This window comes from Tinamus guttatus, unplaced genomic scaffold, assembly GCF_059628265.1.
Source record: "Tinamus guttatus ecotype Peru unplaced genomic scaffold, ASM5962826v1 Tinamus_guttatus_pri_ptg000330l, whole genome shotgun sequence".
Classification (NCBI taxonomy): domain Eukaryota; kingdom Metazoa; phylum Chordata; class Aves; order Tinamiformes; family Tinamidae; genus Tinamus; species Tinamus guttatus.
In genome coordinates this window covers 2,972,033-2,994,894 of record NW_028288864.1, presented here as the reverse complement: position 1 = coordinate 2,994,894, position 22,862 = coordinate 2,972,033, and the positions used below count along the sequence as shown (strand labels likewise).

Here is a 22,862-nt window from a genome sequence, read left to right as displayed (position 1 = left end):
TAATACCAAATATTGATTTTAAAGATACCAAGCAGTAGAGAGTGCGTCGGTTTCCCAGGTTAGCCATCCCTATTAAAAATGTATCGGATTTCCAGTTCAGTGACTTCCACAGGAGCTATTGGGTTCTCCGGGTGCTTTTGTTTGCTAGATTAAAGAACCATCCAGCGCGAGATATCCACCGAAGACCCTGATCAAATTGCCTCAGCCTGCTCTGTAGTAAATGAAATAGTTTGATTTCCATTCATTTCTCATTGTCAGGCGGGTATTTTGGGCCATGAATAATGCATGGCAATGGTCTCACAACTTCCCTTTAATTCCGAGCAGGGCTCCCCGCGCGCCCGGCCGTGCCCATCAGCGCCGCATTCACACACCAGCTGCCTCCTCCAGGCCCTCTCAGTTTTCTACAAAGGTGCATGGAAGTTCTTGCTACCCCCCCTTTTTTTTTGCCCCCACTGCATGCAATTGGAGGTAACCTGTAGTTTTTAACCATGCCTGAAAGCCTTCTTTGCAGCCATAATTTTCCAGAAAGTAGTAGTCTGCTGTGGTTGCATATATATGTACATATATATATATATAAAATAGATATATTTGTACAAAATATACGCATGTGTATATACATATATGTATATATATTTATATACATATGTGTGTGTATCCCATGCTTTGGCATGTCTGTTAATACATCTGAATCCAGGTGCAATGACTGTGCTCAGCACAATCCGTGCAGATTTTGGAGCTAGCTTTGTTAGCTTTGCTATTGGCTGCGATTCAACCTTTGTGTTTTACTGAAAATTTATAATTTTCTGACATGTCCTACAGGAAAATGCTGCTTATTCTTAGCCCTCCACCAGAATTAACTAGAAGTTTATGCTTTCAGTTAATCAGCTTTTAGTCTCTTTAAGAAAGTGCAACCGTTTTATTTTGTATTGTGAAATTTTTTCTTTTTTTAAAGAAAATGTGTTTTTAATACTGAGGGAAATATATTAAAGCATTCCCAGTCTGTTATGTCAACACAGTTATCTTAATCAAGTAGACTGGAAATCTCTTCACATCTATTTGACACGACCTGTTTTCCATGAAATTGCGTTACTTGCCGTTTCTGATTTTTTCTTTTTCTTTCTTCCTTTTAATGGAGCCGTGGTTCAGTCCCGCCTCGCGAGTTAAGGGGATTCAGTTTGCAGCATACGGGAAGCGAAGGAGGCAGCGGATAACTTGATCTGGACGGCGCTGGCCGCTTAATCTCATTTTTCAGTCTTCACAGTCTATTTGCCCGCTCTTGCTGTCTCATTCTGGCCGTAGCAGAGGCGAGATGTGCTGATCGATCCTGCCAATGCCTGATTAGGAATTCGGCAGCCTCGGCAAGGCCCTGCATCTGATTCCGTGTTTTAAGTTGGGGAAGAAAGTAGGGAAGGAGTCATTAAGGGGCACCGAAATAACGGAAATAGATATTTCCGCTTAAGTGAAATGTAAACGCTGCTGAGCTCCGCTAAGCAAGAAGATGGCCGAGATTTGTCCTCTTTTTACAGTGATTAGAGGAAGTATATTTTTTTCCTGAAAACACTGACATCAAAACTGCTTTTCTTTTATAATCTCTCTTGATCTTTTTTGTCGGCTATTGACCTGCTGGAGGATGTAAATGTATAAATTCACGTGAGTGAGATTTTTATCCTTATTCTTGAGGCCGCTTTTTGCTGGTTCAGGCAGATAAATTTGGAGGAGCTCAGCTATTTTCGGTATCAGTTGCAGACAGGAGCTCCTGCTTTTGCTCTTGACATCCCCTGGAGCATCAGAGCCTGTTTGGGGGTTCACCCTGTGAAAGCAGCTCCATTAATGCCTTTCACTTGCCGTGAAAAAGTTATTCCCTTTGAGAGTTGCAATATTCTCAATGTTGCAATTAAAGCAGCAGTGTTGAAGAATCAAAATGATTTGGAAGCGAAACAGTAACTGTTTTGTTTGTTAAAAAGACACGATCATTGCAGAGGTCTAACCAAGCAAAAATATGTTTCTCCCTAGCAAATAAGATTTGGCCCCTGACAGCAGAGGCAGCAACGTGGTTACGTGCTTAAAGCACCATCCAAACCCGTGCGGCTGCTGAAGCGTGGAAAGGCTGCAGGTTTGCTCAGATTGGGCAAATAAAGTGAACAAGATGAAGCTTTCTCAAATGCAGCTCCTCTGTATTTCTGAATTCTGGAGACATGCTTAGTGATTCCTAGTATTTACACCAGAAGAATAGATCTTCTCTCCATTCACAATTCCCACTCCTGAAAGGGTTGTAATTCAGCTTGACGAACAGGCAAATGTTGATAAAATCACAGCCTGGGTGTTATACAGCAGGAGGTACTGTGTTTAGAACGATGCTTTGCAGGGTCTTAACACTTTATAGGTTGATCTGATGGTCGTAATTCTGGGAAAACCTGGCAGTAAAATTTGGAATCATTGCACCTCCACGTGTCTCTGCTAACGGTGCTTGTAGCGCTTCAGCCCATTAGCATGGGGAAGTAAAACTGGTTTCATAAAATGCGAGGACAGGACAGTGGTATTTCAGAACATTAAGTCTTGCCTTGATGCGCAGACGGTTTTGTGCCCATCAAATATATTTTAGGACAGGTTGGGATTGATTTCAGCTAAACTTTGTAGCAGCCTAAGCGTGAATCAAGAGGGTTTTTGTTGGAGATGGATGGAGGTGAGGCCGTTTTCATATGCTGGCCACGGCATCCTGCTAACAGGCTGGTGATTCCAGTATTACATTCATAAGCCTTTTCCTGTATTTCTGGTTCATATTGCATTCTGGGAGAAAAAAGGTTGAAATACAAGGTCAGCTAGGCCTTGCTGGCAACCAAGAGCTGCTTTTCCTCAGTAGAAGCCAAAAAAGTGTATTTAAACAAACAGGTACGCTGCTCGAAACCCCCTCCTGGAGAGTCACACCGAATGTGACACCTCGTGGTATGAAATGGCGACGATGGGGAGATGGAGCCAATGTCACCTATAGAGGTTTAGCATGAATTGAAAAACCTGCCTTCATGTTAGAAAAGTTTCCATGTGTGGGAACAGAAGAGTAGAAACGCATTTAGCTGTGGAACTTTTCTCTCCAGACAAGGCCACGTAGGTTCCTCGTGTTGCGTGTGCGACATGGCTGCCTCTCCTCTCCTTCTAGTCCTTTGTGCCCCGCTATGTTAAAGCTCAAAATCCCCTTCCTCAGCCCGGGAATTTATTCACGGATGGAGATTTTGGAGATTTTCTGGGTCTCATTAATACAATGGCCAAGGCAGAACAAGCTACCTGCTTCTCAGGCCATACGTAGCTAGAGAGGAGTATTGATTTAGTTTCGATGTGATGTCGTTTATAAATATGCATGAGGATTTAGGGTTATTTAGCTGTGCTTTTTAATTCTCCTTGCATTGCTGACTCTTCTGGTGGAGGCCTCCTTTGTATGCAGGGCAGGCTGAGTGCGACAGCCCTGCTCTCGCTGCCCGGGACCTCTCCAGGGCTTGGCAATCCCAAGCTCCCTGAAACTTTCAATGTTCAAGGAGTAAAAGGACACAGAGCAACTCCCTCCTCTCTGGCAACCAAAGGAGCAAAGTCCATCTCCTCTGGGAAATTGGGTAAGGAAACCTGGGACCCAAAGGCAATCCTCTCCATGCAGGGAGAAGGAAGGGGAACGGAGGCACTTCGACTTACTGCTCAAGAAGGGGAGAAGAGTCCAGGATCCTGCGGTTTGCTTAAGTATAGGGTTGATCTGGTCAAATGACAAAAAGGGCAGGAAAAGCCAACAGTGAGTTTGCCCTAAGGAGCTGGAGGCCAACATACCCTCTGAAACTATATTTGGATGTTTGAGCTACTCTGGTCTTTTCCTTGAGAAGGAGCAGAGCAAACAGAAGAGGGTTCTTGCATATTCAACATGTTGAAGTGAAACTGTAGTGACTCCTTCCAGTGAATAATGTAGATTGCTACATGGATAATTAACAAACTGTATGTGTATATACATCCCTGTGGGGTGCTGGAAGCTCCCTCCTTGCTCTCTCACTTCTCCCTCCAACCCAGTTATCCATTGCCAGAAGAATTCCCTCCTGCTGCCTTGTCAGGTCCCCTTGGTAGTGGGGACCATCAGCTCGTCTCATGGGGGATGCTGCACCAAGACAAACACTGCATCACTGAGAAAAGCGTTTGTGTGAGAAAAATGAAAACGGGATTCTTCTTTGCCTTTGATTTCCTCAGTGTGTTACAGGAACATGTTGCATTTTGCTTTTCTCATTTTTGCTGTTCTGCTTGGCCCAAGCAGAAGGCAGGTGGGAGGCGATAACCCCTGGCGGTGCCTCGTTTTGTGCTGCTCAGCTTGGTGCTAGTTGCTTCATTGAAAGAGTTTGCAGTGGAGCTTGTTTATCCTGGAGCACGTTTGCTATAAAACCCACTCAGAGGCTGTCCAGGCTGTTCAGAGCGACTGTCAGCAGTGAGCTCCCCGGCCCCTCTGCGGCTGTCGCCGATTGTGTGCGAGGTGACGGGCGCTTGAGCCGCTCGGAGCCGAACGGCCCCGGCGCGACGCGGAGCGGCTGGTTCTGCGCCGCGTCCGAGGCCGCCAGGACCTTCCCTGGGACGCAGGGAAGCTGTTCGGGGGCTGCTTCCTACCCTGGCAGGCCCGAGTTAGGCGTGCAAGAACATGTAACAGTACTTTCATATGCATTAAATTACAGGCTCAGAAAGTCCCAATGTATTTGAAGAGTTCAGGAAATTTCACATCATCGTGCTATGGTGGATGACTTTAGTAACCAACCAGTGCAATGTGTTTGCTCTACAAGTAAGTAACAGGATTGGCAACTCCTCCAGCATTGCTTACTTCTCAGGCTTAGATATGCTCAGCTGAACTTCGATGCAGGCTGCCATCGCATCAAGACGGTGACTTCTTACATCATTTTTATTCATGCTGCTTTATATACAATATTATTTTAAAAATACCTGTAGAGGTTTTACTCATTCATAATTAGATGTCTTAACTGGAAAAATCTTATTACATTGCAATTTTACTTTCCTTTAAGAAGACATCAAATCTTGAAAGAGGAAGCTCCGGTATCCTGCTTCCCTCTAATTCTTCCCTTCGTATTTGAATAATGAGGGTTCCAGGCTAGCACAGCGGATTTGCGCTTCTTTTCTCCTCCGGGATCTCCCCTTGAAATCCCATCTGAATTCGTTCCAAAACAGAGCTTTGCAGGGAAACACAGAATTACTGAAACATTAAAGGAAGATTTATAGAGCCCTGTTGGGAGGGAGAGCTTTCACCGGCTGAACATCTGGTTTGGAGTCAAAGCTGGGAAAAAAACTCCCTTTGAGTATCTCTTTGTGGTCTGTTTGTACAGTCTCTTTATGTGCACGTTGCATGCACAATAAGAAAACATCAGAGCAGCAAAGCAGTAGTTATTTTGTTTTTTAAATCCTGTATACTTCTTCAGAAAACCTAGATTTGACCTGACATTTCTCAGCATTATTATCCAAAGGTGACTTCATTTGTATAGGAAACGTGACAAAATATTGTTTGAAATTCGGCTCTATAAGAACCAGCATTTCTTACTGTGAATTTGATTCTTTTCTGTGAAAAAGAACTTTTAAAACTCAAACTATCAGCTCTTTGGGGCTCTTTTCTAAATCTCTCTGCTTCTGTTTCAGTGTCTTTATGAGATGTTTTTCAAGCACTGCAATTTCTAGCATGCTGTCAGAGCATAAATAAAAGCAGCTTCTTATGGACTTGGTATTCTGGCAAGACAAGAATCCCTGACTTGAAAAAAAAAAATCAGTGCAGAGCCCCTGGAATTCAAAGCTGTGAAAGGTAACAAGCCATCCTAGAAAGAACCGTGATTTCTCTCAATTTCAGAGAAAAAGGGAAGACCAGCTTTCAAAATGGGCAGTAAACATTGGAATGCATCTTTTTTTTTCAATATTATCCCAGCTGTGTGTCATTTGACATCTAGCTGTCCCTGCTCTTGACTCCTTCACAATGCTTGCATGCCCGACCTCATCTGCGTGCCCTACTCCACGCAAATCCGTCTTGCGTCCTCCAGGGGAATGTTGCATTTGGAAGTGGGTAGAGAGAAAAGATCTGCTTTTTACAACTACACCTGAAGGGTTTCAGCTCCGCTCGTGAGACTTTTTTTTTTTTTTTTTAAACTTGCACTTGCAGCAGCGCCCAAAATATGTTAACTTGTACTGAAAGATATGGTTTGGTATGAGAGTAGTACAATTAGGGTGATTAGAGCCTCTGTTTGTGATACATCCCAACTCCAACTGCTTCTCTGCCTTGTTGCTAATTTGCTGTAGATGCTGCAGTAAAAAGACAGCCACAGAGAGGAATATCAATGAGTCTGGGCAGTCTGGCCTTGCAAATCAGCACAGGCAGGAAAATCCGAAATGGTAAATCCGAAACGGTAGGAGTCTTTGTGGAAGGAGTGGCTGGGCAAGGCGTTGAAGGTGACGTTATTGACAGAGACAGTAAGGCAATGAGCAAAAAATGAGGACATGTTGTTGCATGTGAGGGCAGGAATCTGAAACCCGATGTATTGGAGAGAGGTGGGAACAGTAGAGGGAATATTGGGGAATAAAGAGCTATAACAGCCTGACACTGAGATATCTTGAGCTCTGCTGTTCTGGGGATGGCATCACGTGTTTCCAGGAGTTGCTTGAAGTGTCATTTGAAGCGAATGGACAAGGGGTCGCACTGTCTGGGCAGAAGCCAAATCTTCACGTTTTGGGGAGGAAGTAGCAGGAGTTGATCTAAGAACTGGCTGAGAGAGGGGTGAAAGAAGGCCCAAGTGCTGGGTTTCAGGGTTGTGTTTGCTGAAAAGGCACCCAGCAACACGATGGAGCATGAAACGTGGGCAAGAAAACAGGGCCCAGGTGATGAGGTGATGGGAAGAGGTGATCCTCTCCCAGCATCCAGCACCTTCCCTGGTTTTTCAGCAGTTTCTGATTTCAAGTCTGTGCATTCTGGCAAAGCCGTGCGGAGCAGGTGGTGGTTGTTGCTTATTTGTTAGCCTGCTTTGTCTCATCTTTGCAATCCCTTCTGTTCCAAGGGCTTTAAAGATCCCTCCGTGTAGTTATCTGCCGTAGCAGAGGGAGCTGGGCTCGGGCAGCGGGCTGTGCTGCGTGTGCTGGGTACAGAGGGAATTCTTTTGGATGCGCTTTACGCCGGGTTTTGCTCTAATCACTTTAACAAGCCTGAGCAAAGAAACAAAAAGAATAAAACCAAGAAGCAGCATTTCCATTAAAATGGCATTTCCTGAGGAAGGATTAAGCTTTCAGAGACGGCCTAGTACAGTGTGGAGAAATGCCTCCCCTCTCCATGTATAGTAGAGAGCCGAATAACCAAATGGAAAAAAACAGAAGGCTAAAAAAAATAAAAGAGCTGAAGAGATGAAGTCAAAATAAAAGAAAGGTAGATCAGGAGAAGTGCTCCTCTGTATGACCAGCCTGCCTCTGTTTAATGAGCTGCTGCAACAAAAGCTATGATTGCTGGGGACTTTGCATATGCCTTTCAGGTGACAAATCAAGTCTTTGCCTTCCCACTGCTTTTTTGCTCTCCATCTTAAGAGAATAAATTTCTGGGGAGTATTGATGCAGGACTAAAAGCAGATGATTCTGATGTAAATGTTATAGTATTAAGTGTAAACTGTGTAACAAATACGTGCAAAGAAGGAGTCTAATGATTTGTGACTTTTATGTTTCTCCGCCCCTTCTCGGCCTGGCTTTGCGGCCAGGTCTCCGGGGGGTCTCCAGGTCTCAGCTCTCCCCCAGGGAGATGGAAGCTAATGGGGGAGGTTGGGCAGAAAGTCTCTTCGAGTTCATGCTCTGCTGCTTCCTGCAGTTAATAGACTCAGCCAAGGTCCCTGGACATCCCCTGGCATTCGTCCCATTCCTCTCTCTGGTCTCCAGGACTTTCCGCACATTTCCAGGATCTTTCCTTCAGCCAGGATCGTTGTCATGTTCCCAGCCTCGTTTTGTTCCTGAGAGCACTTCCTTTTGGAAGCCCTTCTTTTTGACACCGACTCTTCTTTCGGGAACCCCAAGCTCTCAGTGTTCCCAGTCTAAACAGCCAGTGTGCGGAATCACAACCCCGTGATGGTTGTCTTGTGTCTCTGCATTAACTGGAGGGTTCAGGACAAGCTGCTTCTGTTTAGCCCAGGCATTACCCACATCTACAGCCAGCCTGTATGGATGGCTAGCAAATAGCAGGCTTTTTGAGGGTTCAGTTTTGGACATTTACCCACACACATGTACACCCAGTTGTCTGTCACCTCTTAGCATTCACAATACGAGGGTTTTTTTTTTGCCTGCGACAGGTCCCAGATGGAAGCCAGAGCATTCTCTGAGCACTGGGATACTCCTCACACACCCCCCTTCCACCGTACCTCTGCTTGTTGCTCTACCTTTTGGATCTGTCTTCAAGAAGCTTCCCCATCTATCTCCTACAAATAGGTGCAATCATTATTGGGATGCTCTTTCCCGATAACTATTGACCCATACTTCCTTCAAAGCTGATACCATCTACTAAGCTCCTTAGATTGTTCCTCTTTAAGTTCCCTGGTATTGAATAACATGACTCTGTCCAGGGACCTCAGAGATTTTTCTGTTAAGAAGTCAGCACGGAAACAGCTTCCCCAGCAAGGAAGGCAGCAGCGTGGATCGCGTGTGTTTGGGTGGCATTCCCTGAGCACGAGGGCTGCACAAAAAAGAAACGGTCCTTTCCTTGAAGAGCTTCCAGTCGTGAGCCTTTTCTCAGCAGGGGCAGCACAAGCTGTTTCATTGCAAGCTAGTAGCGATTAAGCTCAGCTGTCCATATGCTCCTCCAGAATTTATTGTACTGCTCAGAAATTCTAATCTTTTTAGGTTGATAGACATCAAGGCTCTGAATAAAGCAGGGAACACGTTGCGGTGCTTCAGATAAGCGCCCGTCAGCCTCAACTGTGGGTTTTGACCCCTCTGCTCTCTAACGCATTGGACAGGAAGCCTACGAGGATGTGGAGTCATTTGAAAATCCTTGACAGTTCTTGCTGACTGTGTCATGACAAGCACTGCCTCTCTGGGCCTTGGGATTTTCCCTTCTTTAATTTCATTACTGATGTTAGACCAACTTATGCACGATAGTTGGGACTATTCCCTTTGCTACCAGACCTGCCTTCTAATTAAAATATCTGCAGTATGTGAATAGATCTTAAACGGAGTTGTTAAGCTCTGAATGTTTCATCAAATGTAAAATAGTCCACATGGTTTTAAGCACTTTATTCTCACCTGTGGGCCTGTGAAAGTGAGTTGAGTAGAGAGAAAAGCTTTTATGGCTCTTGGAGAAAAATATCCCTGAATTGGGACTAAGCAGTTTTCGAACAATCATGAGAAGCGATGCCAGAATAAGTTCAGCCCTTTTCAGGTGCTGTCACTGGCAGCTTTCGTTATTCTTCTAAACAACTGCTTTTCTAAGGGAAAAGTTTCTGTTTTTCAGAGATTAAAGCATTCCTGTCCTCATTCATTGCTTTGTCACTTGACTGATTCTTCCCTAATGGGAAAACTACTTAGGAAGGTTTTTATTTTCAACATTTAAACCAATGTACTGACTCTTTGTCAATAATATGAGTTTTAAAAAAATGACACGTAGCATGAGCACAATTATTTTTTCAGTGTGTTTTTTTTTTTTCTTTTTGTGCTGGGACATGGAATCGAGAGGAAAGGCAGTAGCACTGCTTCAACTTTTAACCCTATTCCACATGGGAAATTGGCCCTATTGCAAATTTCCCTCCCTCTAGTCTTTTTTCACTTTTTTTTTTTTTTGCTAGCCAGAACCTTATTAAATAGTTCTTCCATGTCCCAGTGCATGTTAAGAGTATATGGCATTAAGACAGCATTTGTCTGTTGTATCTGTGGTGGCTGTTTCATAGAATCTCTGTGCGATGGGGGCAGAAATGGTGCTGTTGGCTCCATGATCAATGAGAGTTTTCCTTGTGCACATCCTGGTTCATGGAAGGCTGAGGACTGTGCATCTAAACACCATTATTTCACAATTTGTGGAAAGTATTAACAGGAAGAGGCCACAAATCCCCTTTACAAAATATCCTGTGCATTTTGAGAGCACAAACATGGTTTTGCTGCCTTAAGCACCAGATCAGCTAGTTAGCATCTTACTTTCCAGGACTGAATAATTCACTGTACTGCTAAGTGTCAACTGGACTTGGTTGCAATCAATCAAGGTATTTATTGCTTCCTTCCAAATTGAAGCTCTGCGTACATTTTTCTGACAAATCCGAATTACTGGCCCAATGTTGTTCCTTGAAAGAAGAATCAATGAATGCCAGGAGTTCACTCTAGTTCAAGTTATTTACTCTTCAGCATCTCTGCAATTGCCAAATCTCAAATGTATTGGGAAAACAGGACAAGGGTGGGTGCTGCTTAGCAGCCAGCCACGATGTGTCATCTCTGCTCTCCGCCACGCCGTGCTGGTGAGCAGGATAAAATTCCCCGTTTTCCAGAGGAACCGGTGACCTGGTGGCATCTCCCCCTTTTGCAAGCAAAAGGACTGTCTGTGGGTCACACACAGGTTACGCCTCCAAAATGCCTCGTGCTTCTATATAAAACGACCCTGAGCTTAACTGGATATGGTTGATCTTGACGTTCAGGCCCTGTTTCCAAACATGAAGGGATTTTGGGGGAAAAAATGGCTGGGTTAGGGTTTGGCGCAGAAGCGGCGTCTGGAGCAGATGGCTCCCGGGCGGTTTCTCTGGGATTCCCGGCTCCCTCTTGGACAGTGTCTCCCATGGAGCTGCCTTTCACATTGCGCCGCTTGTTCTTGCTCTGCGGTGGCTCTCGATTAGTGATGATTTTCTAAACAGGCAAATGTGCTTAAGGTTTGCTCTCCCAGCACCTCAAATAGCCTTTCTGAATCTTCTGTTACAAAGCTGAAAGGACAAAATTCTGATGAGTAAAAACTAATTTATTGTGGGGAAAGAAGGGTTGATGGAGAAAAGCAGAAATCTAGATTTTCCAGAGTGAAAGAGATTCCAGGAGGAGGGGGTTTGCTTTCCTTAGACCCTGGTTTCTTACCAGCATTAGGATTCATTTGCTTCAATTACTCGTGAGATTTTAATGCTGCTTTGCAGCCTGTTGTATATAGCAGCTTCCAGCCGTGAGGGTTCCTAGAGCCGACCGAAGTCACCCCCACCCTTCCGAAATTGGGAAGAAACGCTCCCAGCCATACAAATCCCAGTAGGGTTTTTGCTGTCTGCTCTTCTGTGCTCCCGTGTCTGATCCCTTTCATCTGAACCTGCTTCTCGTGTGCACGGTTTCCATGGAAAGGTTGCTGCGCGTATGTGAAAATCCATATGATGGCAAGAAATCCCCCAGAGCCTCCAGCCGCGCTCGGTCCGGGGGTGGTTGTGGTTGTACAAAGCAGCAGCACGGGCGGGTCCCTGCGGACCGGGATGTGAAGACGCGTTTTCTTCCCGTCTCCGTCCCGGTGCTGCTCCGGGGCATCGGCCTGGCTCCCATGTCCATGTGCAGCTCTCCCGCCCTGGCCTGGCGCCGTCTCCACGCTTTGGTGTCCCTTTGGCTTTCCCAAGTTGCCTCATGCGGTTTGTGCGGCACCCTGGGGTCCCTCCCTCCCTCGGTCTCTTTAGGGGTTGCTATAACGTGAACCAGCAGCGCTAATATTTTTGCTGTAGGGCGAAATACGCGGGTTTGGCCTGCGCTGTGTGGCATAAAGCAGCCAGCGCCGCCCCTAGCCCAAGAGCGTGAGTGCATGGAGCCCGCCGGCCACCTCCGGCAGCGCTGGGCGAGCCGGGCCCTGGCAGCCCTCCCGGCAGGGGTTGGGGTGTCGGGAGGGCCGCGGGACCCGCAGGCCCCACCACGGCAAAGCCGGCGGCACCGGCGGCGTCCGGCTCTGCCCGCGGCCACGGCGCAGCCGGGGGAGGCCGCTCTGCCCCCGCCTCGGTTTGCCTGCAAACGGCCCGTAGAACGCGAGCGCATCGTTTAATGGAAATTAAATGGTAAAATTGGGTTAATATCTACCTCACGCTGCTCTTGAGGGTTAATTAATGTTTGCGAAATCACTTTAGGTCCTGATATTTAATTGAAGGGAAAACGCTACTGTGTGAAATGGCTTTTCATACAGGCAGCGCTGTAGGGTTTTGGCTGGGCAGAGTGCTGTGGAACCAGGATTAGTTCGTGTTTTCCTACCTTTATGGTTATGAAGCTTCCTGTAGCTTACATGAAAATTCTCTCTTTGCAATCACAATCAGTATTTTCCTCTCCCTTTAAAAGGATCTTAATCTGCTATTTTAGGATTCTGCTGTCTATTTAAACTGCTCTAAGTATAACTTATCTCTGAGGAAAAAAATATAAAATGAAATACATGTTCACTTGCTTGGGACGAGCTGATACAACTTGCTAATGACTCCAGCGCTGGAGTCCTGTGGCCGTCGCTGGCTTGTACTTGTAATAAATCAGCCTAGTACTGGGTGTCCTGCTGTAGTTTAAGGCTACATCTGCGTGTTCATTATAATCCCCTGCTACCAGGAGATTTAAATACAGCCATAAAACTTCATTTCTGGAGTTAAATTTAACAGTGGAGGTGTCAGCCAGGGAGCAAGCACTGCTGAGCGGGTTTTTTCTTTTCCTTTATTTTGGAAAGGGGAAGTAGCAGGAGGAGGAGAAGCAGTCCTGGTTTGGCTGACTTCAGCTGTTGGAATAAAACACTATCGCTGCTTAAACCTCCCCTCTTCTGTGTACGTTGCTGTAATATTTTCTGTCTTTATGCAAAGGGTGGACATGGAGCTTGAAGCGTTTTTTCACTTTGCATCCGTTGTTTCTGCCACGCAGGGCGACTATGACCCCAGCAAAATCAAAGTTCTCCACTTCAGCATGAACCCGGCCAGCCTGGCCAAGCAGCAGCGCAGGGAGGAGCAGCAGCAGCTGCAGGAGGAGTGCGAGCGGCTGCGGGAGCTCGTGCGGCTGCTGGAAGGCGGCGGCTCCGTCCCGCAGAACCTGGAAGGAGTCGGCAGTTTCCAGGCGCCGCAGGAAGTCGCAGGTAGGTTGGGAGCCGCCGTCGGCCTCGCTCAGGTGGAGCAGCCGTGGAGGACGTGAAGAACCTGCCCCGGTGCGGAGGAGAACGGGTGCGCGGCAGCAGCCGTGTGGCAGCTTGGCACTGTGGCTAGGCGGATAAATAATAATCATCCACACTGCTCGCCGGTGATAAATGAAATACCAATGTAACAGCCTTGATGGGCTGGTGCTGCCAATGGGCTAAGAGGAAATATTTCCTTCCTTCCAGGGCTGGTTCAGCCCTTGAGGTCACACAGACAGCAGGAAATAACTCTCACCGCTGCAGGCGAGCAAGTGGTTGAAATCTTTTCAGGCCTGGCTTAAAGCAAATTAATATTGTTTATCAGTACGTAGGTGCCCCATTAATCACAGCTACATTCAATACTCCATGAAAATAGAATACATCTTTCACTGAGCTAAATACATTTCACAGAATCTGTGGCTCTCCTCTGCTATAGCCTTTCTTCCTTTCACATACATGAACAAGATCTTTTAGAACAGTAACCCCAAAGTCAACACCTCCAATACGGACTCTCAAACTCTAAATCAAGGTAACAATATCAATAAAATGTGACGCATCATCTACCACACTGTGAGGTGACCAGGCTGGGTTGAGTCATGCCGCAGGACCCAAGAGATCTGACTGCTGGAACTCGCTCACATGTACCTGCCCTCAAAACATTCTTGCTAGAGAAGAAGAAAATCAGAAAAAATCCGCAGGAAGAGCTGAAGGGCTGTGGCCACTAACCTGTCATGTTGCCAGCAGGATGTACTCAAGCTCTGGAGGTCAGAACGCTCCCTTGGATGCAGCTAAAAGGGCAGAGATTTTCTGTAAGGCCCCATGTGCCAGAGACTTGGGACCCACAAAACAGCCCAGCACTGACTTAAAGGAAATCTACAGAAAAAAACATTTCTCACTGTTATGGCACCAAAATTCTCACAGTGCAGCTTGCCTTCTTTCCTGTAGCACAAATGGTAACATTTACTTACTGCTAATAAGGTGTTTGTTCCAGCATCTCATAGCAGAATATACTACTATCTAACCTTAAAAGTGTGACAGTAAAACGTGTACACAGAGGGGTTTGTGAAAGCGAAGATTTGCCTGCATGTTAGGGGTACAGTGACAGTTTGTCACTAACGTTACTGGATACTTCATAGCATTAAGCACTTCCCAGGCCTGTAAGCAAGGCCGTCTTTGCCTGCGGGGACTCCCAGCTTCAATCCCAGCGGGAGTGAAGCAAAGGGGCAGCACCTTGACGATGGTGCTTACACTGCAATTTGAAAGTCGCTGTTTTTCAAAAGTTACCGGAGAGGTGGCTGCCCAGTGCCCGCTCTGTGCTTCCTAATGTCACAGCAGACTGAGCCCAAAGCCCAGGGACAGAGTGCGGGGTGCAGGGAAGGTTGGCGCCAGGGCTCTGCTGTTGCTGAACAACTCTCCGTGGGGGGGTAAATTGCGGTAATTAACGGTAATTAAAGCGTTTCTTGCAGGGGAAGTGCATTTCTCACGTGTGCCTCCTGTGATTTATTATCCGCAATTACTATTCCGCTGCCTTTCGTGCTGCTTTTTGCTGTTCGCGATGCAGTTCTGCACCGGGACGTTAGCAGGTTTGTCCCTACCTCATTGGGATGCGTTTTTCAAGCTGTTTACTCTTCTCCCTTTGATTCCGACAGGCAAACAAGCAGCTCCCTGGTTTTCCGTGTGTTCCCAGGCTCTCCCGTACACGGAGCCCCAGCCCCGCGCGCACTCGGCGGGGTGGGACGTGCGACGGCCGCAGCCGTTCGTCGGTCACGGGAGAGGCCGCCGCTCCCCCAGGTGCACGTGGAAGTGCTTCGTGCACAGAGCGGGGAGGGCTGCAAAGCGCTGAAACTGAAGGATGGAGGAGCCCTGGGGAGAGAGCGTCTGAGTCCAGGGCACGTGCGCAGGAAGCCGGGTTATGTAAGAAGACCTTGTGCTGTTCTTTTATTGCGCAGTCTCTGTACCTGTGTGCATCGCTGCCCTGAGCAGCCCTGAGCGCTCCGCTCTGCCGCACGCTCGGCGCCGGGGCTGGTGCTCGAGCCCTTGCACGTTACTTAGGATCCTCTCCCTGGCTCCGGATGAGAAATGGAGGATCCAGCTCTCGACTCCCACCAGCTCTGCCCACGGGAACGAATGCCCACGGTCGTGCAGGGCTGCCACGTGGCTTCTATTTTAGTGCCTTTTCTAGGCGTAGGGTTGTGCTCGCAGCAGAAACTCCCTGGGCTCCGCTTGTTACGGGGTGAGCGGCTACCTGGAGGATTGAGGCTTGTTGTGCGTAGGGAGAGACCGGTTTTCAGTGAAGTTTGTGGATTTTTTTGTGCAAAGTAAGAGGAACTGTGGAATTTTTCTTGCTGCCCTCTCTGCCGGCTGCAGTGCCTTTGCGCCTGCTTATCTATCTCATTCGTGTAGTGCATGCAGAGGCAAATGGGATGAAGGAGAATCAAGGGCTGAACTACCCTCTCAGAGCAGGAAAAAAAAGTGTGGAAAACCGTAGAAAACTGCAAAGGTCACACATAAGTCTGCATTTTGCCTCTTGGCAGGTAGCGGTAAATGTAAGATTTTTATTGTCACATTTTGCCATGCCCCCTGGATGGCTTCTTGCGCAGATAAGGAGTTTAGGTGGCCTTTAGCCAGGCAGCTTTGCTATATTCAGCAAGCTTATGTGATCTGCAACAATTACACTTAAGGTTCAAGGGATTATAACTCCAGCAACCAAAAAAGGCATTAAGGACAATGATGTTGATGGTTTTGATAATAACGCATTGGCTGTTATTAAATTCATTCATTGGACTGGAGTGCGGCACGTTTTTTTCTGATCACGGTTCCGACTCCTGGGTAGGTAATAAGGAAATTATTACTGTGGAACGTTAAAGCTCATTAAATGTGACTCTATTAAAAATCAAGGTTATGCTGGACTTTAAATCTCTTTGAGCATAACCGCTGGAGGCTGCAGCACAGCTTGGCCACTTGCCACGCGCCTCCGTGGGCCTTTTCTCTCTCTTCTGCAGTAATAGTCGCTATTTAAACGGGTGCCAGGGCTGGTGCAGAGGAGAGGTTTGGGCAGCGTGAGCGGTGACAACCCCCTCGCCCGCATCTCCCCGCACAAACACGGCCCGCGGGCTGGAGCGGCGCTGACGGGCCTGGCCGTGCTCCGGCGCTTTCCTCTCTTCCCGGTGCCGCTCGGCTCCGGCCGCGTCATGGGGACAGGGACGGTGGGCGCCCAGGTCAGGCTGCCACCTGGGAGAGGCTTCTCCCCAAGTGCAGCTTGCAGCCGCTTTGGAAGGACGGCGGGATGGAAACGCTGCCTGGATTCGGTATTTGCTCCAATCCTGCATTTCTCTCTGTCCTGAACTCTTCTGCACTTTTTTCCCCAGACTTTCTGTATTTCAGGCTACATCCTCTGCTTTTATTCCACTTTCTGAGTTGTTTTCCCTCTCTACTCATTTCCCGTAGGGCCATTTCTGTCCAGATCTTTCTTTTTTGCCTTGTGTGGTCCTTGTGGACCACTTAATTTTCTGGCCCTTCCAGAGATGGAGTTGCAAGCAAATAGGTAGGTGGCAGTACCAGCTAATGGGGAACGGAGAGAGTGATGACTTGTCTATTCTAGCTAACCTGGGTAGAAATGAGAGTGCTTTGGGTGCTGATTATTTCCATTTGTGATCCTGGGAAACCAACTTCCTGACCAAAGAATGTAGTAATACAATTTTTTTCCCTAGCTTTCGTGATTTATTGCTGTCCTGTAGGTACAGTGGAGTATTCTCTCCTCTCTGTAAGAAAGAGAAGTGATTTTTAGCGTTCTGTTGGGGCTGGCTGGCACCCCTACCAGGAAGGAAGATGGCAAATCAACCGTCTATGGAGAACTTGGGGGAGTGAACTGTTTTCCTGAGCACAGTCTCAGCAAAAAAGGAAAGTTACTCATCGATCTCAATCATTTGCATGTTCCTTCCTTCCCGTTAGAAGAAAAATAGGAAAAGGGGACCTTGGTGGCCTGGGAAACACGTGCTAAAGTGGGTGCCTGGCCTCAATGGCAATGCTGTGCCCGGCGCTCAGCGGAGGCGGCCTCCAGCATTGCTGTCATAGCGCGGGTTATTAATTGGAATTAAATTGGGTAATGAATTCATATTAAAATAATCTAATCTTGTCCAAGTGACAAGTCGGAGATGGTGAAATTTGTCACTGTCCCAGCATGCTTGTGCTTGTGACGGATGTGTTTCTGCGTGCAGACGGCGACGCAGAGAAGGGAGCAGATGGGGTTTGGAAGTGGCCGTGCTGGCGCCGCAGGTGGCCGCGCGGTTGGCGCGGGGAGGCCGCGCCGCGCTCTGCCATCTGCGCGTCGGGACCCCGCGCGGCGCCGCCGGCCGCAGCCCGCCCGCCCCAGGGCTTCCCTGCGGCCTTGGCTGCCCGTGGGCGCCCTGCTCCGTGCCGAGGGCTCCCGGGATGGCGCTGGCCGCGCGCGGAGGGGCCGGGCGGGCGCAGCGAGGGCAGCCCATCCTCATCGCTGCGCTCGGGACATGGCTCTTTTCTCTGAGGCGCTCCCGAGTCAGCTGCGCTGAAGGACTTGACACCTTCGTAAAGAAACGCAAAGGGAAGGTCCAGGGCACGCGCTGTGTCCTCGAGTGCTGCGGGATGTCGGTGGGAGCAGCGTGTTAGCCTTCGTGCCTTGCCTGTATTTCAGCAAAAGTAATTGCTTTCTGCTTATCCTCATTTCCTCTGAAGTTTATAAAGAGCCTGTCATTGCCTCTAGTGTTTTGCTACGCGCTGATAAAGTTCTGTCCTCTTTCACTTCAGAGATGGCTGCATTTTCGTGTTGGGGGAAAAAAAATCATTCCCTCCTGCTTCCTCTATCAGAAACGTTGCACGGCTTTAATGTGCAAAACACAAATGAGAGAGGAAAGTAGCACGCAGGACAGGTATTATTAGCAGCATGCCTGGGAGGTGGTGTGCTTGACCCACGTGGAGCTCGCCTGAATTCCCGCTCGGAATGTGCAGCTGAGCACAGGGCCTCCCCTCCGTAGGGTAATCCCGTCTCCTCTTTGCTGGTTATTAGCATTATTGTTTATATGGGGCTCATTACTCAGCTGCAAGGTACTTAGACCAATCTGGGACCAGAATAGTATATTAAGGCTGGGAATAGGCTGGTAGGTTAAAGAGAACTTGCTTTGATGCCCTCCTTATCTTACATATCTCTGTGTCCCAACCCAGCAGTGCAGATAATGAGGTGGTGTTGCTAAATATGCCTTGTTCACCTGAAGGACCTTAAGCAGGTTGGTGCCTCCTGTATATCAGTATTGACACTGTTGAAGTAGTTGAGGGGCAGCGTCTGTAAAACCCTTTGACGTTGCGGTGTTGTCAATGGTTTTGGCCAGCCCTGCCACAAAGGGAGAACATTTTGAAACCTTCTCATTCCATGGGAGCACAGCCTTTCGGTGATAGGAGTTTTGCATTTTACTAAATACACCACTTTGTCATCCAGGTGGCTTCCCCATTTTTTTAGGGATAATACAGGTCTCAAGCCATGCAGCACTGCCCGTTGAAAACCGTGTGTCCTGCCTATGGCAGCGTGCCACGAGTCTGTTAAACCAGAGCCCGCTCCCAGAGCCTGGATTACTCTGCAAGCTCTGAAAGGCCGGGACATCAGCTCAGACTGGGGCTGCTGACTTAATAAATCCCAGAGGATCCCTTCATCCGTCAACTTCTGATGAGACTAGATGATCTGAGGTGCTGGTGAGACGCTGCTGAGGCTTTTGAAATCCGTCTGCGATCCAAGGAGTCGGAGGCTTGTAAGAAATCCTGTAACTTAGTGCTGTTGTAGCTAGTGAATGTGTAAAACACGCTGCCAGTCAAAGGTTGCTCTGCAGAGAGGGCTGCTCCTGCATGGAGAACCAGAGCGCGGCAGGGCCTCCTCCTGGCCCCTCTTGCACACAGTCCGTGCAAGGAGCTCTTGGAGGCCTTGGTCTTTCTGCTTTTGTAAGAGGCAGCATGTATATATGTATGTATGTAGGGATGTGTTGGTGTATATACGTCAGCATATGGGTTTTCATAGCTTTTCACAGAATCATTAAGCTTGGAAAGGACCTCTAGAGGTCATCTAGTCCAACCCCCTGCACACACATATGTGTTTATAATTGTGGGGGGGTTCAGACCGCCTGCATGGTGGAGCCCCGTATGGGTTATTTGGGTTGTTGCCTTCTTGATGGCTTGGATGCTCCTGCTGGAGCTCTCCCTTCAGTCCAGCGTCTCTCCCGAAGGGAAGGAAGCGCAGGATTATCTGCCGCTCTCCTTTGGGTCCTGTGGGGTTGTGATATGAGCTGCCTCTTAGAGCACTCAGCATCACAGCGCGGCTTTTGATGAGCAGTGATGTGCCATAAGGCCGCTGGATGTACACAATTGAAAATGCTCTTTCATTCATCAGCAGGAATGAGAAGAAAGGCTTGTGCTGATGTCTCAAATTCAGGCCGACACGATTTCCCTGACATTAGAAAACCAGGCTGCCAGCGTGGCAGAGCGCTGCGGCGGGGGAGAGCCTCAGATCTCGGCTCCGCGTCTTGTCAGGGACTTGTTTCTCCTGGAAATTAGAGCTTGATGCTTTGGAGCACAGTACAGAGTAGTGGAACTCTATCAAGGAAACTTTGCGTTGGGTGTGGGGGTTACGGAAGCCCCATCCGGAAAAGCCTTGGCTGGCCTCGTGGCCACTGTCCCCGTGGCCGGGGATGATTAACCTTTATTAAATTTAGGAAAGATATATGGGAAATGCTGGACTTACTGACACTGGCTCTCTCAACCTAATCCAAGATGGTGGTGCTCTTGGTATGGCAGGATCATAACAGGAAAAAATACTAAATTTGCCCTTTATCTCTGGACTCCTCATTTCAGTTTCCAGGTGAGTATACTTGGCTGGGAGCTGAAATTTTTCCCAGAATAAAAAGGGCCTCTTAAATCTGAATTCCAGAGGAGCTAGGGCGAAAATGCAGGGACTGAGGAATAAAGCGCCTCTATGTGTTCCCGTCTTCAAAGGGGGGACACAGGCAACTGAGAAGCAGAAGCTGAATGATAACTTTTGTATGGGCTGTTTTTTGGATTACCTACCTGTCTGTGAAGCTGCTCTTGTTGGAAAACAGCATCTTCTGGCTATATTCCCCTTTTTGTTTTACCTTGCCCAGATTATGTAGGGGTGGTAAACGAAGGAAAATAAGGCTGTTTTAACATTCTAGAGCAGTGGCTGTATTTAAGAAGTTTATGTTTGATGGGTAAGTTGATGACATTGCATTATGTGAATTTGATGTGCAAACTTGTCACTAAGGTGTAAACATAGTGACAGCAGGACCAGCAATTCCCAGCCTAATCAAGTAAGCCGAGTAACACATTCCTTGAGCTATAGAGTAATAGAGACTGATTTACATATTAAAATGAGAGAAGCTACACAGATCTAACAATTAAGTTGATATTTTAATTGCATGAAAGTCAGGAGATTCAAAGTTATCGTTCCTGCCACAGTTCATATATCACCCACATGAATCTGTAGTATTTTCAATGACTTTATTTGGTATGAGACTAATATGCCTTAAAATACATGAAATTTTGTGCATGGGATGAAAGAGAGCTTTGGATTTATTGAGTTTTAAAGTAGACTAAGAACTTAAGGCCTGGTCAAGAGTGTCTTAGTCTGTTTAAAAATAATCCAAAAACATTTCAGGTGACTTCTTAATATTCTAATGGACATATTTGGAAAGAAGGAGAGGGAGTTTTATTCAAATGTAATGAAAAAAAATCCCATTGATCTCAACAGACTTTGAATTATATCCCTAACTTCTTGTTTTCTTTTAAAGGTATAAGCTTTATTTAATTGCAAATTCACACAAATGCACTAGTACAAGTAGGAATTACATCAATATATGGATTCTTTCCCTGGTGTTTATGCTGGTTTCACAGCACTGATGTAGCATGCAGATAAGCGTGCAGATATACAGCTACCCTTATCTCCCCGGGCTGATGTTCTGATATATGAATGCTTGTTCCCTGCGCTCACAGAAACCTATTCACATGCCAAGCCTGACGATTTTTTTATAATCCTTCTTTGAATTAGACCACAAAAAGAATGTGTTTGAAAAGGTTAACTAATGGATACACTTTTCTTCTTGATGAGGAAAAGAAAAATGGTGAAGTGCTGAAAAATGGTCAAGCAGAGTTTTGATGAGGCTTTTCTAATCAAATACATTCGAGGCTGTGAGCAAGTTGAAGAAATGTTAATCCATAGTGGATTTATTTGGGATGGAGAACATTTATTTGGAAAGCAATCAGCGTATAAAAGCAGACACTTGTAATTACTTTGCCGTCTTAATCATGCCACTGACACCGGTAGCTGCGGCGATGTGCAGACGTTCCGGTTGCCTCCTGAACGTGCTGCTGACAGAGGCTGCAAAGAGGAAAGGAGGGCTCTTCTTGCCCAGTATCAGCAGACCTTGCTACCTGTTTGGTAATGCCCTGATAAGGGCATTTGCTAATGCCCTGACAAGGCAGCTTGTCCAGGGGTTAATAGTGGAGATCTCTGGCGGATTAGCCAAAAGGAAATTAATTGCAAAGCTTCAGACCCCTCAGCTCCTTTGAGCAAAAGCCAATGCCCTGCAGTCCCCCTGGGAACGCAGTGGCAGGCAGGGCTGCAAGCTGAGGGCTGCTGTAACCAGCTTTTTCAGCGGGACGGAGCTTAAAGAGCGGGTGGCAGCAGCCCCCGTGACAGCAGCCTTCCAGGCAGCCCGTCTCACCTAACTTCATTTCAACATACAGCAAAGGCACGGGCAAAACCGTAGCAAGACTTGAGATCCAGGGCAGAGGCCCTGCGTGTCCAGCGTGCTGTGGTGTGTGGTTTCGCTCCGAGGCTCTGGGAGCAATCTGTTATTCAGACTGAAGCAGCCCAACCTGGTGTGGTTTAGGAGGCAGCCGATACAGTCTCCAGCTATCGCAGCACTGCCACGTTTGCTTCCTTTCAGCTCCAGGTTATCTGGCTTGAGCTGTCGTTGCAGAGCACTAAATCAATCCAGCCTCCATTAGGCAACGGGATACTCATTTTAATGTACAGGCAGGTCCAGCTCGATGGATGGAAATCAGATGGATGAAAAGCTGTTTGAAATCAGATGGGTGAATTGTGTTTTTGCTCTCTGCCTGTAGAAATAGATTTGTCTGTGCTGAAGAGGGGAAGAGTCTCGGTGCAGCCTGTTGGAGTGCATTAGCATTGGGGGTTATTGGTAGGTAGGTGGCTTTGCAGAGGTGCCCTCTGCGGTGATCAGAGCCCGTCAGAGGTTGCAGCAGGAGTGTTTGAGCTACATAGACAGCGACTTCCATAAAAGAGGGGCCGGAAGCAGCAGCATCCACCTTCACGAGCAGCCACGGATGTGTCATCAGAAACTGCGCGGCCGGTGGAATCAAAGGCAGCCACCGATCTGAAAGACTCAGCAAGGCCGCGCTGAATAGGCTGGTAATGATGGCTGTGTGTGATTCCCCTTTCAGCCTGCCATTTTGCCATGACTCCGCTAAAATTAGCATTTAGGAGAGAGGGGAGCTTTTGTGTCGTTTTGCAGAGGCGGTGAGAGCAAATGCTAACTGACAGCGAGTGGTCTAACTCATCGCTGCTGAAGGTGTTTGCACCGCCGGGCAGCGTTCGAAGCGAGCCCTGGTCAAGTTGTTTCCCCGCTAATGTCCCTTCTCCGTACGTGGGCGGTCAGCCAAGGCGTTCGCTGACGCTCCCCGTGAATGGGTTTGGATTCCCGTGGTGTTACAAGAGCTGCTG

The 22,862-nt window shown here is 47.6% G+C and overlaps 1 protein-coding gene across 2 annotated transcripts in view; it reads left to right on the top strand.

The window, feature by feature from the left end:
- The window catches only part of MAD1L1 (mitotic arrest deficient 1 like 1), a 322,579-nt gene that overhangs the window by 198,287 nt on the left and 101,430 nt on the right, over window positions 1–22,862 (top strand). For both annotated transcript variants that reach the window (XM_088529470.1, XM_088529469.1), the window contains exon 15: window positions 12,844–13,051. In XM_088529470.1, the coding sequence (XP_088385596.1) occupies window positions 12,844–13,051 (208 nt within the window). The remainder of the gene's footprint in view (window positions 1–12,843; window positions 13,052–22,862) is intronic.